This window comes from Gavia stellata, chromosome 18 (assembly GCF_030936135.1).
Source record: "Gavia stellata isolate bGavSte3 chromosome 18, bGavSte3.hap2, whole genome shotgun sequence".
NCBI classification, from domain to species: Eukaryota; Metazoa; Chordata; class Aves; order Gaviiformes; family Gaviidae; genus Gavia; species Gavia stellata.
The window spans coordinates 214,248-228,759 of NC_082611.1; the positions used below are offsets into that span (position 1 = coordinate 214,248).

General features: G+C 44.9%; 3 protein-coding genes across 5 annotated transcripts in view; all 3 read right to left on the bottom strand.

Moving 5' to 3' along the window:
• Positions 1-1,536, bottom strand: part of UNKL (unk like zinc finger) — a 57,670-nt gene extending 56,134 nt beyond the window's left edge. For all 3 annotated transcript variants that reach the window (XM_059826191.1, XM_059826189.1, XM_059826188.1), the window contains exon 1: positions 1,457-1,536. In XM_059826191.1, the coding sequence (XP_059682174.1) occupies positions 1,457-1,536 (80 nt within the window). The remainder of the gene's footprint in view (positions 1-1,456) is intronic.
• A 1,339-nt stretch (positions 1,537-2,875) lies between these two features.
• LOC104258327 (ubiquinol-cytochrome-c reductase complex assembly factor 4) lies at positions 2,876-3,857 on the bottom strand. Its single transcript, XM_059826514.1, has 2 exons — positions 3,832-3,857; positions 2,876-3,760 (listed from the first exon to the last, which is right to left on the bottom strand). Exons 1-2 carry the CDS (start codon positions 3,855-3,857, stop codon positions 3,415-3,417), a joined length of 372 nt encoding a protein of 123 aa, XP_059682497.1. The 3' UTR covers positions 2,876-3,414.
• A 302-nt stretch (positions 3,858-4,159) lies between these two features.
• GNPTG (N-acetylglucosamine-1-phosphate transferase subunit gamma) lies at positions 4,160-14,111 on the bottom strand. Its single transcript, XM_059826664.1, has 10 exons — positions 14,035-14,111; positions 13,685-13,752; positions 11,520-11,574; positions 11,319-11,402; positions 10,178-10,271; positions 8,491-8,605; positions 7,833-7,915; positions 7,420-7,548; positions 5,947-6,028; positions 4,160-4,876 (listed from the first exon to the last, which is right to left on the bottom strand). The coding sequence occupies exons 1-10, from the start codon at positions 14,064-14,066 to the stop codon at positions 4,752-4,754; spliced, it is 867 nt and encodes a 288-aa protein (XP_059682647.1). The 5' UTR covers positions 14,067-14,111; the 3' UTR covers positions 4,160-4,751.
• Between the last annotated feature and the right edge of the window lie 401 nt (positions 14,112-14,512).

The following is a 14,512-nucleotide window of genomic DNA, read 5'->3' on the forward strand; positions in this document are numbered from 1 at the left end:
AATTTAAACATTAGTCCTTAATCACAATATTCCCAGGATGTGAACACACTATATAGACAGCTAGAGGGTTAAAAGAGTTTTATGAAGGTTATCAGGGGCTATGAGAGGACTTCCGCAAACTGATTTTAGCGACTGTTACGTTTGTGTTGAGACAGTCTGGGGTCTTTGAAGGTTACTTAGGTGTTAGTGAGACAGTCCTTCATTAGCACGCAGGGAATAGAAGCTAGTTAGGAAGTCTGATACTTCTTTCCACAGGATGTCAAGATCATGCCAGACTGGGCACTAGTGTGGCATCTGTCAAAGGATGTAAGACAGCACTTCTTTCTGTCTCAGTTTATGTATCTGTTAGCCAATTTAGCAAGTTCATTACATCGCTAAAGTTATGGAGTATTTGCAGAGGCAGAGATATAGGGGTACTTTGCAGAGTTCCCAGAGGTCTCTAAAAACGTGCAGGATGCGTAACAGGCTACAGGGGAATTGAAGATACAGGGAAAGGAAAGGATTAGAAAGAGGAATAAAGGGCATCTTTTCATTCTCAGCTGCTTAAATTGGCACATGGGGAATGTAATGACACTGAGTTATGAAGCATGTCTTTATGTTTAGGAAAGACTCTCTAAACTATCCAGGATTGTGGGGAGAAAAAAAAAAAAATAGAGAATTTTTGGACATTAAGGGCTGTAGGACAGGCTGTAGCAGTATCTAGGTAAGCGGCTGTATTCTTGTGGTCTTTCTGAGAGTGCTGGAAATGTGACATTATAGAAGTGATGATACAAGGGATGTGAGTGACGGAATGCCACAATTAAGTGATAAATTATTCTGCATTTGCGGGGAGCACATGGTCCTACATGAAATAGGCTGCCAGGAGTGCTAGAGGGCTGCAGGGACTTTATAGACAGTATCAGAAGAAAATGGATAGGCTTGCGGAGAGGATGGCGAGCACATGGGAGCTGTCTTTCAGTACGAGCAAGGTCTGCAAAAATTATCACAGAGCCGTCCCAAGGACTCGAGCCGAGGCTGGCTACGCAACGCTTAGGAGAAGCGGAAGGACTGCTGTCATAGCTTGAAGAGGGAGGTCTCGGAGTGCGAGAGGGTGCTGCGGGGCTCGGGTTCCCGGACGATGCCGGCGGGTCACAGTGCGGACCAGAGAGGCACGACCGTGGGAGCGGACGCAAGGCGCGGGGCAGAGCCGCAGGCGTTCTGCAGTCAGCCGTGCCCAGGCCGCCTCTATCCGGCCGGCACAGAACGCGGCTTCCTCCCCGCGGCGCCTGGAGCCGGAAAAAGAGGCCGGCGGAGGCCGGCCAGGGCCAGCCAGCCTCCTCACAGACCTGCCGCCAGCGCAGGAGGCCGCACGGACGAGGCCCGGCACACGACCGGGCCCTCCCCCTCAGGTCCTGAGGCCCTCCCCGCGCGGCGCTGGGGCCCAGGGAGCAGGGCGCCTCCAGGACGCGATACCTACGTATAATGCGTCGGCTGCTCGGTCTGCGGGGACCCACCGGACCCGCCGCCCCGCGACACCGCTTTCGAAACCGACGGCATCTTCCCCCGCCGTCAACAGAGCGCAGGCGCAGCCCGGTCCTGCCGGCCCCTCCCCCCTGCGACACCACCCCGCCCGCCCCGCCCCGCCCCACCCCACCCCACGAGCCCGCGCCGCGGGGGCCGGCCGGGAGTCGCGCGCGGGCTGGGCCTCGTGGCACCCGCCGCGCCCCGCCTCCCCAGCGCGCGCGGGCTCGCGCGCCCGCAGGCCGGGCCGCCCCTCCCCCCGGGTCCCGGGGAAGAGCCCTCCGCAGCTGGGGTTGCCGCGCGGCCTCCGACCAGCGCGCGCTCCCGGGCCCGCCGCAGGCGCCCGACAGGCAGCCGGCGTCCGCCCGCGCCGTGCAGAAGGCGTCTTTCGACAGGGCGCGCAGAGCTGCTTCAGCCGGCTTCGGCGGGCGGCCTCGTGCGCCCTGTGGTAACAACGAAACGCGGCAAACGGTTTGCCACTTTCCCAACGCCTTAAAAGCAGGAAACGATGAGAATCGTTTCACAGGTACAAATTCTTTATTGAACACCGATGACATCACCCGAAAATACGGCACAGGCGAAGGGGCAGCTCCTTATTTCCCTAAACAAAGCGGTACGTTGCGGGATTCATCTTTTCAATGTAACAGGAAGAAAGCAAGCTAGTCAGTGAAACAGGCATTACGCCTCAGGTCAATGTAAATAAAATCCAGGGTCACTCTTGTATTCGCCAGGATGCCCCCGTCGGTGTATCCCGCTTGCAACATTCCACTGCTGTAAAAGCCGGATCCCAACACTAACCCTTGCGACGGTACCAGACCACCCGTCCTCGTTCGCCAGGCATCGCCAGGTCAAACCACAGGGACTCTGCAGCAACATGGAAAGCCCCGGTGGTGCCTGTTGCTCAGAGACTGATCAGCAGTATTAGACAAACATGATGCTAAGTCAGTTTTCTCTGTAGCTCCAGCCTGCCTTACTAGCTGCTGGCATGTTTTGTTTTTTGGTTTGTTTGGGGGTTTTGTTTTTTGTTTTGGTTTGTTTTTTAATTATAAATTTTAATGGCACAGAAACAGTTTTGCATTTTTACATTTGAAAGCTTAAAAAAAAAGGCCTCTGACTTTGAAGGGAACTAAGTCGTGTTAGTTGCTTAGATTCTTCCTCTCTAAGAAAAGTCTCCAGAGTATGAAAGTTTGAGTATCTGTGAATCTGTAGGAAAAACTAGATACTACATCGTTCAGTGAAACTAGGGGTTTCCTCCCCAATATAATGCAAGCCAATCACTTCGAGTCCCTGCAAAAACCTCTCCTACCAGTAATGATCGCCTAAATCAGGCATGCCTGAAAAGTTCTAGTCCAGAAAGCAAGCACCGGCTATGCGCTAAGGGTTGAAGAAAGTAATTTCTATGTTATTCAGTAGAATTACAAAAAAAAAAAAAAAAAAAAAAAATCAGAACACAAAGAATCACGTATTAATGAATCATACACTTACAGTTGTCTTCAATATAAGTTGAACATACGCTGTGACTAACAAAGTGTCAAATGAAGGTCACCTTCAGCAGCAATTTTACATACTTATAACTTTGCTATTTTAATACACTGTGCATCTGAGGAAAATAATCCGTGGAGAAGAGATGGGTTGTATAAAATGTGTCTTCAAGCGCAAGCTGATTTGCAAAACCTCCTGTTCCTCCCTGCTGTGCAATGCCGGAAGAAACTACTCCTTGCACTGCCGGTGTAAATTACTAAGCTAAGACCAGCACAGGCAGCAGCGCGATACGTGAAGGGATCACGCTTGCAAGACAAGGCTGCCGCCAGGCTGGAGAAGTAAGTTTTCCCATTAAAGCGTCCGTACAGCTTTCAGCCGGGTGAACGCCAGCAAACTTTTGGCAGCTCCTTCACTGCAGCCGCCGTCCCGTCCTCACTCCTCCTTCCGCGGCTGCAAGCGAGCGTTGCTTTTTTGGGCCACGTCTACAGCGTCCGCGATCTCACCGGAGAAGACCGCTTCCAGTCGCTCGTCAATCTCCGTTTTTTCCCTGAACACGCACCAGAGCAGCAGCCCCGTGCACAGCAGACTGAGAGGCAGCACCGTCCCCCACGGCCTCTCGTGGTCGCTCCCCATGGACCGGCTGACGCTCCACACCCGCGGGCTGGCCTTGCTGGCGGAGAAGGGGATGGCCCCCCCGCCCTCCGGATCCGCGCCCTCCGGACCCCGCCGCCCCGCCAGCCACCTCCGGGGGCCAGGCAGGCGCAGGGAGCGCCGCGCCCTGCAAAGACACACGCGTCAGAGGCGCGGAGCGCGCCGCCAACACCCCCGGCCCCGCGCCCGCCACCTCACCGCCAGCGGCCCAGCGCCCAGCTCATCCCTGCGCGCCGCGCTGCCCTGCTCCGCCCCGCGCCGCCCGGAAGCGGAAGCACGGCCGCGCCGGCGGCCTCGGGGCCCCGCTGGCTGACGGGCAGCCGGCCCGGGCCGAGGCCAGCTGCCGCGGGGGGGCGCTCGGCTGCTGCCGAGGAGCGGGCGGCCGAGACGGCGACGGAGGGGCCCGGGGGGGGCCCTGCGCGCCCATGAACCGGAGAGGAGGCGGGAAAATGGCAGACGGCCTTCTCGGCCTACACCGACTCCTGCAGTAACGTTTGCACAGCTTGTGTTGGAAGAGTCCGTTTTATTCCCTGCTACATACAGAGAACGGCCACCTATTCCCTTGACACAACTATTCTTCTGTAACAGCGTGGTGTTTTCATAGCCCCTTCCTGTCGCATCCCGAACAGCTTTCATTTTATCCGTGTGCTGAGCCTCTGGATGCATGCGGGGGGAGCGGCGTGTCACACGCTGCTGTGGCAAAAAACATTTCTTCTTCTGCTAAAGTCTGCACATTTTAGCATACAGATGAAATACCATGTTCTTAATATTACACCTAATTACCTTTCATACAACGTCTTGTAGCATTGGTCTTGAACGATTTTGTATTTACACCCCCTGTTACCATGCTTGATCAAAGTAAATAAGAAAGCTGGGACTGGAGACACAGAACCTGTAAACCTATGCCCAATACCGGCAAAGTTGTACAGATGTTCTCAGAAACCAGCCAACTGCTCTCAGTAATGGTCAGCCCTCACTCCGTTACCTTCCTTTTGCTTTAGGGCAGAAATTCAGAAAGTCAAGAATACTCGGCAGAAGGTAAATCATTTTAGTGCCACGATACGTGTTCAACTCGTTTGGCATTCTGTATGAACTCGCTGTTTGCCACCCAAGTTTCTTCACGCAGTGTCATTCCAGATTCCTGTATCGCCATGCAGGTGCTCATCATCCTTTGACCCATTAAGAACAGTTGTCACTGCCGTTGCCAGTTTGTGACTTCCATGTTCAACGCTAGTATTGTCAGCTGTAATATTTAGTTTAAGACATCAAGTTATTTCTGCTTATAAACACCAAAACATTTTTGTCACAGAAATCACTAAACAGTTTTGACATAAGTCATCTAGAGTAAGCTGTGAATTCTGCTTTGATTATAGAGTTCTAATCTGCAGTAATTAAACGAACTACCAAACAGGCAGAAATACCGTGCAAGTTACATAGTTAGTAGTTTAGACATGCAGATAAAATGTTTCACAAAAATTCTAATGAGTTTTCTCTAGAAAAGAAAAAGTCACCAATTTAAAAAAATACAGAGAAGAAAGTTTCTCAAAATAAAAAGAAGAAAAAATTAAGTATGTCACTAATTTTAAGCTAATTTAATTAGCTCAAATGTTCATTGTTTTCTTGAGGTGCCAATTCTGAACATAAAAATATATATATATTTAGGGAAATTAAATCCTCCTTAGACAAATAGTTCATGTAACAATGGGCACGATGGACTGGAAGGAATGGGGGGGGAGAACAAAAAATACCCAACAACAACAAAACCAAAAAACAACTTGTATGGAATTAATCCAGGTAAGCCTTGCTTCTTCATAGCCAGCACAGCCTTTCTTTCTAAAAACTGCATGTGATGTGGTACTTACCTAACTGAAATCAGAGAGGGAAAAAAGGTGACTAAGAGGATAAAACCAATTCAAACAATACAGAGAACATTTCAAGTGTTCTTGAAGAAGTCAGGCCTTGTGGTTGAGCATGCAGAAAGTGGAGTTAATTAAAAGATGCTTATGTGCTACAAATGCTGTAACACCGATTTCCTTTTCCTTTGGCACCTTAAGTACTGGAGACAAACTTCAATTACAACAGCAGTCAAAATTTTTCTATAAAGCTAAAATTTCAAGTCATCAACAGGTTTTTTGGGAGCAAAGTAACTCCTCTTGTGCAGGAATTAAGACCTAAGTACTTACTAAAAACTTTGTCGACTGAATTTTACCTCCGTATATGACAGAGTATCGAATCCTTGCCGTAACTGAAAACATTTGGGTATTCACATTCTGAACAGACGACAATGAAAAAGAACGGTACCAAAAAACTCACCAGAATTTCCTTTGTATGCAATACCGTGCCGACTTAATAAATCTTTAAGTTTTTTTATTTCTTCAGAAAGTTGCTTGTATTCCTAAGAAAGAAAATACATTTAAAATGGCTCTCCCACTCTCCAAATGCCTACATAAAATGGGAGTTTATGAAAAATAACGGGTTTGTGCACAGCTGTTACTGGTTTTGACTTAAAAGATCTTAACCTGCTTATTCCAAGAACAAGATGCAAATTTTATAAAAATATGTATTTCTACATTGCCAAAACAGGAGCCAGCTTTTTCCAAGCCTGAGAGCAAAAATTAGGAGTGCTTTCTGTAGTATTTCGGATCTATCCTCTAACTAGCACAAAATTGCATTCGTAAGTTTGCTACAGAACCAGCCTTTTTTTTATTTCATATCATAATGCTACAGTCTGGAAATTTGTCACCTCCTCAACTCTTGACCTAGTAACTTCACGTTCTTGCTTTCAGCAGTTTCTGTTAACTTACAGAGCCCGGGATTGCTTAGTACTTTTGAGACTCAAATCACGTATCTGAAATCTCAAAGAAGCCCCAATTTTTATTGTGTTTTGGTTTTTACACAAATCAAGAAAGAGCAAAAGATTAACTATTTAAGATTCTGTGGTTACCAAAACAGCCAACTTTATGTCAATTTAGCTATGAGGAAGCCAGAAAAAAGAAGTACAAATCATTAAATACTGTGTTGTTAACTACTGAAGAAAAAAGAGGTGAATATTCCAGCTGCTAACAGTACCATATAAAAATGGTGATCTTTATATTCACCTTAACCACAGCTTATTTGGTTATATTCAGGAATTACTATGTGGTGTTTTGTCTTTGCTACATTTTCAAGTAAAATGACAGCTGCTTCTCTGCATTATAATGAATTAATTCCCTTCCATGCTCTTTTTTTGACGTTCAGCTTGCACTCTTTTAGGCTGAGCACACCTTCTGCCTCTATTTTCCCCATTTCAATTCTGTTCAGAGTTCACACACATGAAGGTCATTCAGAAATGGACACAGCATCAATCATTCTGCCTTTTGCTTGTGTAACAGCCAACACATTCTGACACAAGTCTGGGTAATTATCCACAAAGAGAAGTGTCAACATTCCCAAGGCTGGTTACGCATTTATTTTCACTATAATTCCTTCCTGTTTCCAGACCGATACTCCCCAGAAAGAGTACTTGCAAGGTGTTCATAATCCAACCACTTACACTAGTTCCTACACACCCCCCCACCTTCTTATTGGCCATTCAGTTGTGCTGGTTTGTTTTTGACTTAAGGGCTAGAATAAAGATATCAGATCACTCTGTATGCAGACTGTTACATATTGAAACCAGAAAAGATAATCCCACGAGCAGATTTCCGCTGAATCCAAATAGTATTTACATAATGCTGTCACACTGATACTGTCATACAGTAAAAAGATGTCAATTTAACTCCACATTGTAAATATTACACTCTATACCTTACTGCACTTCTCCACTGTTTCAAATTCCAGACTTATTTTCTTATTCTGTTTCTCAACTTCCTTTTCTTCTGTCGCTTTTAGAAGTCCCGCTTCCTCAAAAATATCTTTCAGTATTTTTTTGTATCCCTAAAAAAAGAAAGTTTCCAAAAGACAATAGATCAATCCACCTGACTCTCATCTCTGCTTACAATTTGCACTGGCCATTCCAATTCCTCAAGCTTCACTGCAGAAAACATTACAATTACCAGTTACAATTACCAGTTGATATAACAGTTACAGGGCACAAAAATTACTATTTGCCAACTACAGAATAAATGCATCCGTTCCAAAAGGAGAAACTGCAGAAGCGAGGTTTGGCCATTTGACAGTAATTGTTCTTTACCAAATCGAGTTGGAAGAAATTAACAAACCTGGTCAGTTATTAGTTCATCATACAGAAGCTGCTCTGCTTCGTCCCACTTCCTTTGTAGTGCTTCAGTCAGAGTTGGATAAACTGAAAAATAGAAGTCAAACCATGTAAAAACCACCAGCACTGTCCTGCACTCGTTAAATGCTGCTCTAGCAGCGTGCAAGCGTATTTGTTTTAAGAACTCAATGTTTCTATATAGTACATAGTCTCTACTGCTTTCAAGAGTTGGGGTTAAACTTAAATTCTGCTTCACACATTTAAAGTTTCTGGAGAATGCCACCAGCCAAAAATTTTTCTCTTATTTCCAGCCAGAAGGCCTCATTATTTCTTTGCTGAATGCAATTCTAACTGAGCTCTCCCTTTTTGTAATATAAGTAAATTAGCAGATATTACAGGGCTGATTTCTACGACCGGTCTAAGAAAAAAAGAAAAAAAAAAAAAAAAAAAAATCACTCACTGGGTCTATACTACCAATGACAATTTATTTGAGAAATACCTGTGTGTTACAGTGATTGGGATTGAAAATACACTTCGTATTCTATGTTACATTTAATATCCATTTATATCAAGTTACAAACTCAAAGAACCTAAGAATTTACACTCTGAGGTTGGCATAATATGACAGCTCCTCCACACACAAATTATTTTCTAAATCTTACCTAAAAGAGAGTGGGGATGGCACACGAGAGGCGTCTCAAATGTCAGAGAGTAAACACAAGTACTCGGCTCAGACACATAGGCCAATTTATTGCTCTTTCCACAAACAAGATGAACCTAAACAACAGTAAAAACAAAGATGCGCGAAACACCTCCACATGAAACAGGACCAGCATTGATGATCAATTTGCTGTCTTCCAACGCTAGCAGATGCATTTCTGTATGCATTGTCACGTCAAAGCTTCCAGCGCTGTCACCCACAGAAAAAGAATCGTAGCAAGCACATCTTCAAATTATTTTATCAAATGTGAAAATTGCTTCCTCTAATGGGAAATGATCCCCCCACCTATCATTGCTCCTCGGACTCCCAAGCACCGTATTTCCAGCAAGAATAAGAGTAACAAGAAGGGTGAATAGGACACCCTTTAGAACCTCATCTGACATAAGCATAAATCACTTGACACATTTTAGTTCTGACCAATGTGCTAAATTGGTCAGAGAACAATACACATCTAGCCTGTAGAAATTTGTTTTCATCTTTAAATCTACAGCACCGGTATTTTCTGTCTGTTCAAAACTAAATGCCAGTTAAAGATTTGAATCACATTATCAAAGGTCATACAAGAATAGCAATTCTTTCTGCAGCCCCTATGGAAGACAGAGATGTTAACAAGGCACCTCCATTACAGTACAGAATATTTTCACCTTGGACAAGATATTTTGTCTCTTATCCCATCTTCACGTTAGTTATTATTCCAACTATATAACCCTCTCTCTTAAGTACTGTATTGTTACCCATCACTGTAATAGCTAAGCATCTACAAGAAAAGCAGCCTGTTGGGAACTATATGGCATCTTTAACTCTTCTTCACGATAGTGATCTACGTCACCAGGGAATGTGAGGTTTAATTAATTATATCTGTAAAACTGCAGAACACACTGAAATGGGAGGTGGAAAAAAGAAAAACATTGTGAATAAAAGGATAAAGGACATGTGCAAATCATGTGCCACACATTGGGCAAGTCTCAGGCACTCTTCCTTACCCTTCTAGTTGAACAGTTACTTGGCACAGAGACTGTCTGAATGTGAAAAGGAACATTTTAACCACTCCACAAAATAAGAATTTTTACTTTTTCTTTAAAATGTACTCACACCAGAATCTGTTTCTCTCGAGTTGGTTCCTCTGCCACTCCCATATATTTGATTCCATCCTGAATTCTCCTTGCATGCCCTCTGCTCTTGTTTTAACACCTTACTTAGCTTCTCAGCATGCTGTTGTTAACTGCCTAATTCTTTTCCCTCCTTTTTCCTGGATGTTCTTAGCACAATAGGCTGGCATCTTGAATTCAACAAATAGCTCTTTTTCTTTATTTTTCCTGACACAAATTACAAAGCACTGTACGTTTCTACAGTAGTGATAATACCAGAATATTCCACTCTGTCAAGGAAAAAAAGAGTTAAAAGTAACCAATGAGAATACGTAAGTAAACTTCTTCAAAATTTTATCCCGATTAGAGGAGCTTCCCTCCTCTATCCATTCACCTAGCTCCTACAGGAGCTCATCTTTATGTTTCATATCACATCTTAAATGATGACTTCTACAAGGAAGGATGTTTCAGTCTGTAGAGTGTCATGAGTGTGTGTAGAGAGTCATGCTATCTGAATTAACATAGTCTAGGCTAGTATACCTTTGTCTGCCTGCTCTTCGTTTCACATGAGTCTCCTTCCCTCATCCACATTCCAACAAACGTGTTGTTGTCAATTTCCCATTCATGCCAGATTCTGAAAAAATAGGACATCATTTTATTTTAAGGTACTGTAAAGAAAACGGTGAACACTCAGGAAGAAAAACAGGAATACCCTTACACCATGTTCAATTTAACTGTATATACTTAGTTTTTGTTACCTTAGTATTTCCATTTCTTACAGCCAAGACCTTATAAACAGTGTCGTTTGTTATCCAGGCTGCTATACAGGGCACATCAACATTACTTTGAGAGCATGGTTTTGGATCAGCTATCAGTTGGCAAACCATTTGCACTTACAAATCCCTGTTTAAATCCAAGAAAATACAGCTTATAGATCAATACCACAACAAATTCCGTGATGCTAAGTACCCTGTGCAACTCAGATTGTTTGCAGGATTTTTAGTGGTAGTGAGAGCACCTACAAAAACTAGTTGCTACTTCTGCTAGTCCTAAAGCCAATGATACTCTCAGCATCTTGATGTACCCTCTTCCTCTCATATTGGCTCACTAATTATTGTGCACATAGAAAAAAAGAGACATCTATATGCAAAATATTTAGAAAGGCAGTAATTTTAAAGCATTGCTCTTGTTTATAATTAAATGTATTTTAGGTCTTATGATTTGGATACTCTGGGGTCTTTGAATACTTTGGTATACTTTTTTTTTTTTTTGTGGGGGGATACCTTTTATTAGATATGTTTAACACAACCACTAGGCATAAAGCACTCATTTCATTTTGTAAGGTTATATTCAACTCAAAGTGAAAATAGTTAACAGACATTAAATCTTTGTTAATATAAGCTGTAGTTATACATTACTGAATTTCTCTCATGAACATACCACACCTGCAGTTGGCACTGGTTATTAATCAGCCTCCAGCTAAAACAGGATGTTAGTATTTATCAACAAAAAAAATCTGAATTTTTCAAGACGGGGTATTTTCATGCATAACACCTTGGGAACTACAATGACCCAAGCTGACCAATAAAAGAATCTTAATTTTAAAACTGCCTCCTTTCTGACAATCTATAAAATGGTCTGCTAACAACATAGGTAAAACTTAAAGGTCTAAAAGCCTCACCCTAAAATCCCACTATAGGCATTCCATCGAAAAGTCTGCTCATGCTGAGTGACATTATGGAAAGGACAAAACTCATACTTGTACCTTAAAAGAAAGAAAAAAAGACAAGAAAAAGAAAATAAGAAATGTTTCAGACTGAAATAAAAAACTAGTTCATTCCTAATAAATATATAGAATCAAATATCCAAATCCATTACTCACGTGGATTCCACAAAACTGAAACACTTGCCAGCAAGCCTAAAGAGATGTGCAGGGCCTAAAAACACCACAAAATGACATCAAGGAAGAATAATGTTTTGGTTAAATTTAAGCAAGTTACTGTGGTGACAGAACCGCAAGGAGTATGTGACAAATTTAGTTTTCTGCTGTACATAAGGAAATTTCTATCTTCCATATGGATTACTGCAAGTTCCCACTAGTGCTATATCAGTTTGCATCATGATCTTTAACATTGTTCATCTTCAAAACTCAGTGAAATAGATAAGCCTCCTTCTATGCTAGAAATAAGAAGCCTGTATACAAACAAATATTTGGAGGCCAGATCCATAAAAGGAATCATCAGTGCAGATCTTGCCAAAATCTAACATTGAAATCACTAGAACTCTGGCTTGGCAGCTGTCTGTCCCCAAGGTCATCCAAACTCTTCAATTTTGTACCAGTAAAGCCCATTTGCTCAGAATGTCGACAGTGCTGCATATTTAAGTTTCACCGAGATTCTCAAACTAGATACTCCTTTTCACGGTTTGCCTTCATGGTCTGATCCAGTTGGCATTCAACAAGATAAACCTTTCACTGTCAGACAGTTACAATTCTACTCTTGTAGAATTGACCATTCCAGCCTTACTGTCAAAGGAATCCAAGACAGGTAACTTGCCATTCAAAAGAGGGCCAAAAGTTCTGAACTACGTGCTACACGGGTATTTCAGTGTCCCTTGTTTAAGGTATTTTTGCATGGAATGATTAAATACTTGTGAGGAAAGGAGAAGGAAAGAGATTACAAAGCAAATAAAATAAAACCCTAATTCCCCACTGCCAGCATTGCCTATGTACTTTTCCCAAAGACCTAGACAAGCAATCCTGGAAACAAAGATTAGACCACCCAAATCATGCCTTTCGGAACGCCCTAACCACTGGGATACAGACAGGTTCTCTTTCCTGTGTGATTCTTCTGACTGTATGATCTTGCATTTCATTCTACAGATTATCATAGGCTTGGCCAAAGGGTTGGCCTCTCTACTACATACAATCTGTGCCTTAGTGATTAGGATGCTCTCCCTAGAGAGGAAGAAAAGCAAATTTGAATGTCCCTGAGGAATGCATTAAACTCATGCCTCCATTTTCTAGGCAGATGCTCCAAAGGAGAAATTATAGGAACTATTACCCCAACTCTCTTGTAAAAGAAAAGAACGAGTAAGGTTTCCATGCTAAACAAATAACTGTGCAAGACAGGGATCCATGCCCTAGACTCCGGTTCCATAGACACTCCCAGTTTTTGGCTACACGTAAGTTCCCACCTCCAGGAAAGAAGGATTTCTAGCATGCTGTTCTTTTAACTTTTTTCCCGCTATGTTTGGCTTATTTCCATTCAGCATTCTAACTACTACTAATCCCATTTCTAACTATTTCTTTTCACATGCAGTACAATTTACACATTTGACTTGGGTTTATAAAACATGACAGAAGACATTAAGCATAATCACATTCAATGTCACCATAGCAAAATGCCTTTATTGAACCTGAAAAAGACTTAAATCTGTGCCTAAGATTAGCAGAGAGACAAGAGTTATTTCCTTTGCTTACTCTTCGCATTCAGTGTTTATTTTATCTACTCTCCTCCATATATGGTCTAGAATTTTTTAGATTCCTGTTTATTTTGCTAAAGTGGTGGATTTATATTGCAGCACCCAGGTTTTGTGTGTGAAACTGAGCCTCTCTGATTTGTTCCAAGACTACTCTTAGGACTTTTTAAAAAAAAAGTTTTGAGTATTAAGTACTATCAGATGATGGGATGACTTTTATATGACAATCTCAAGGATGTCAGGGATTGTTTCAAGAAGAAAAAACTTTTTAGTAAGGATCAGAAGGATCTGTGACTGGCTCAAAAAACACAGAATAGAACGTATGGATAGCACTGTGACAAAAGCAGTCCAAACAGCACTGGGACGTGGAACACCAAAGAGGTTAATCCAGGTTTATAAGCCTTCAGAAGCAGAATAAAATATATTTGCTCATGCTTATTTTCCGTGATGCTCATCAAATGACCAGTAAAGTAAGTCTGTCTCTGCATAAAGTCAGGGTAGACTATTCTGCAAATGACTGTCACTAAACGATGAAAACTGTACAAAAAAGGTAACGCTTGCGTGTACCTGATACTGCAGACGGGGGCATCTTTGGCTGCAGCCTATTTGTCTGAGGCAAGAATGGGTTATTCAGCCTTTCAAAAGAAGGAAAGTTAAACGTTTGAGATCGACTTACGCACCGGGCTGTGGTTACGTCCTCCCCACCCGGGCCTCCCCACACCCACCGCCACTCAGGACGCGCGGGGAGCGCCGATCCCAGCCGCGGGCCCCCCCCGGAGCCGGCAGCAGCGCCGCGGCCCGGCCGGGCCGCCCCTCCCCGGGGGAAGGGACGAGCTGGAGCGGGCGGAGCGGCAGACGGACCCGAGCCCGCCGAGGCCCGGCGGGTGGCAGGACACGGGGAGCGGGCGGCTACGTACCCGAACGTGTTCGGCTCCTCCACGATCTTCATCTTCCCCGCCGAGGCGAAGAGACCTGCCGAGCAGAGAGCGGTTGGCTGCGGCGGCCGGGCGCGCCGGCCCCCCCGCTGGCCCCCGCCCGCCCCCGCGCTCACCCAGCGCCGCGCCCAGCGCCGCCAGCAGCAGCCCAGCACCCGCCATCGCCTCTTCCGCTGGAAGCGGAAGGGCGCGGGGCCGTGGGGCGGCCGCCCCGCCCAGGCGCGGGACCATGGAAGGTGGCCGGCGCGCTGCCCCGCGGGGGGGCGGCCGGCGCGGCGCTCGCAGCCTCGACACCTTCGCGGCGGAAGCGGAGGCCGCGCTGAGAGGTGCGGGGGCGTGCGGCGGCCGCCGGGCCGTGCCCGGGGGGTGGGCCGCGGGCCCTGCCCTGGGTCCTGCCGCGGCGCGGGGCCGGGCCGCTGGGCACTAACGCGCGCCTGCTGTTTTCAGCTTGCCTGGAGGG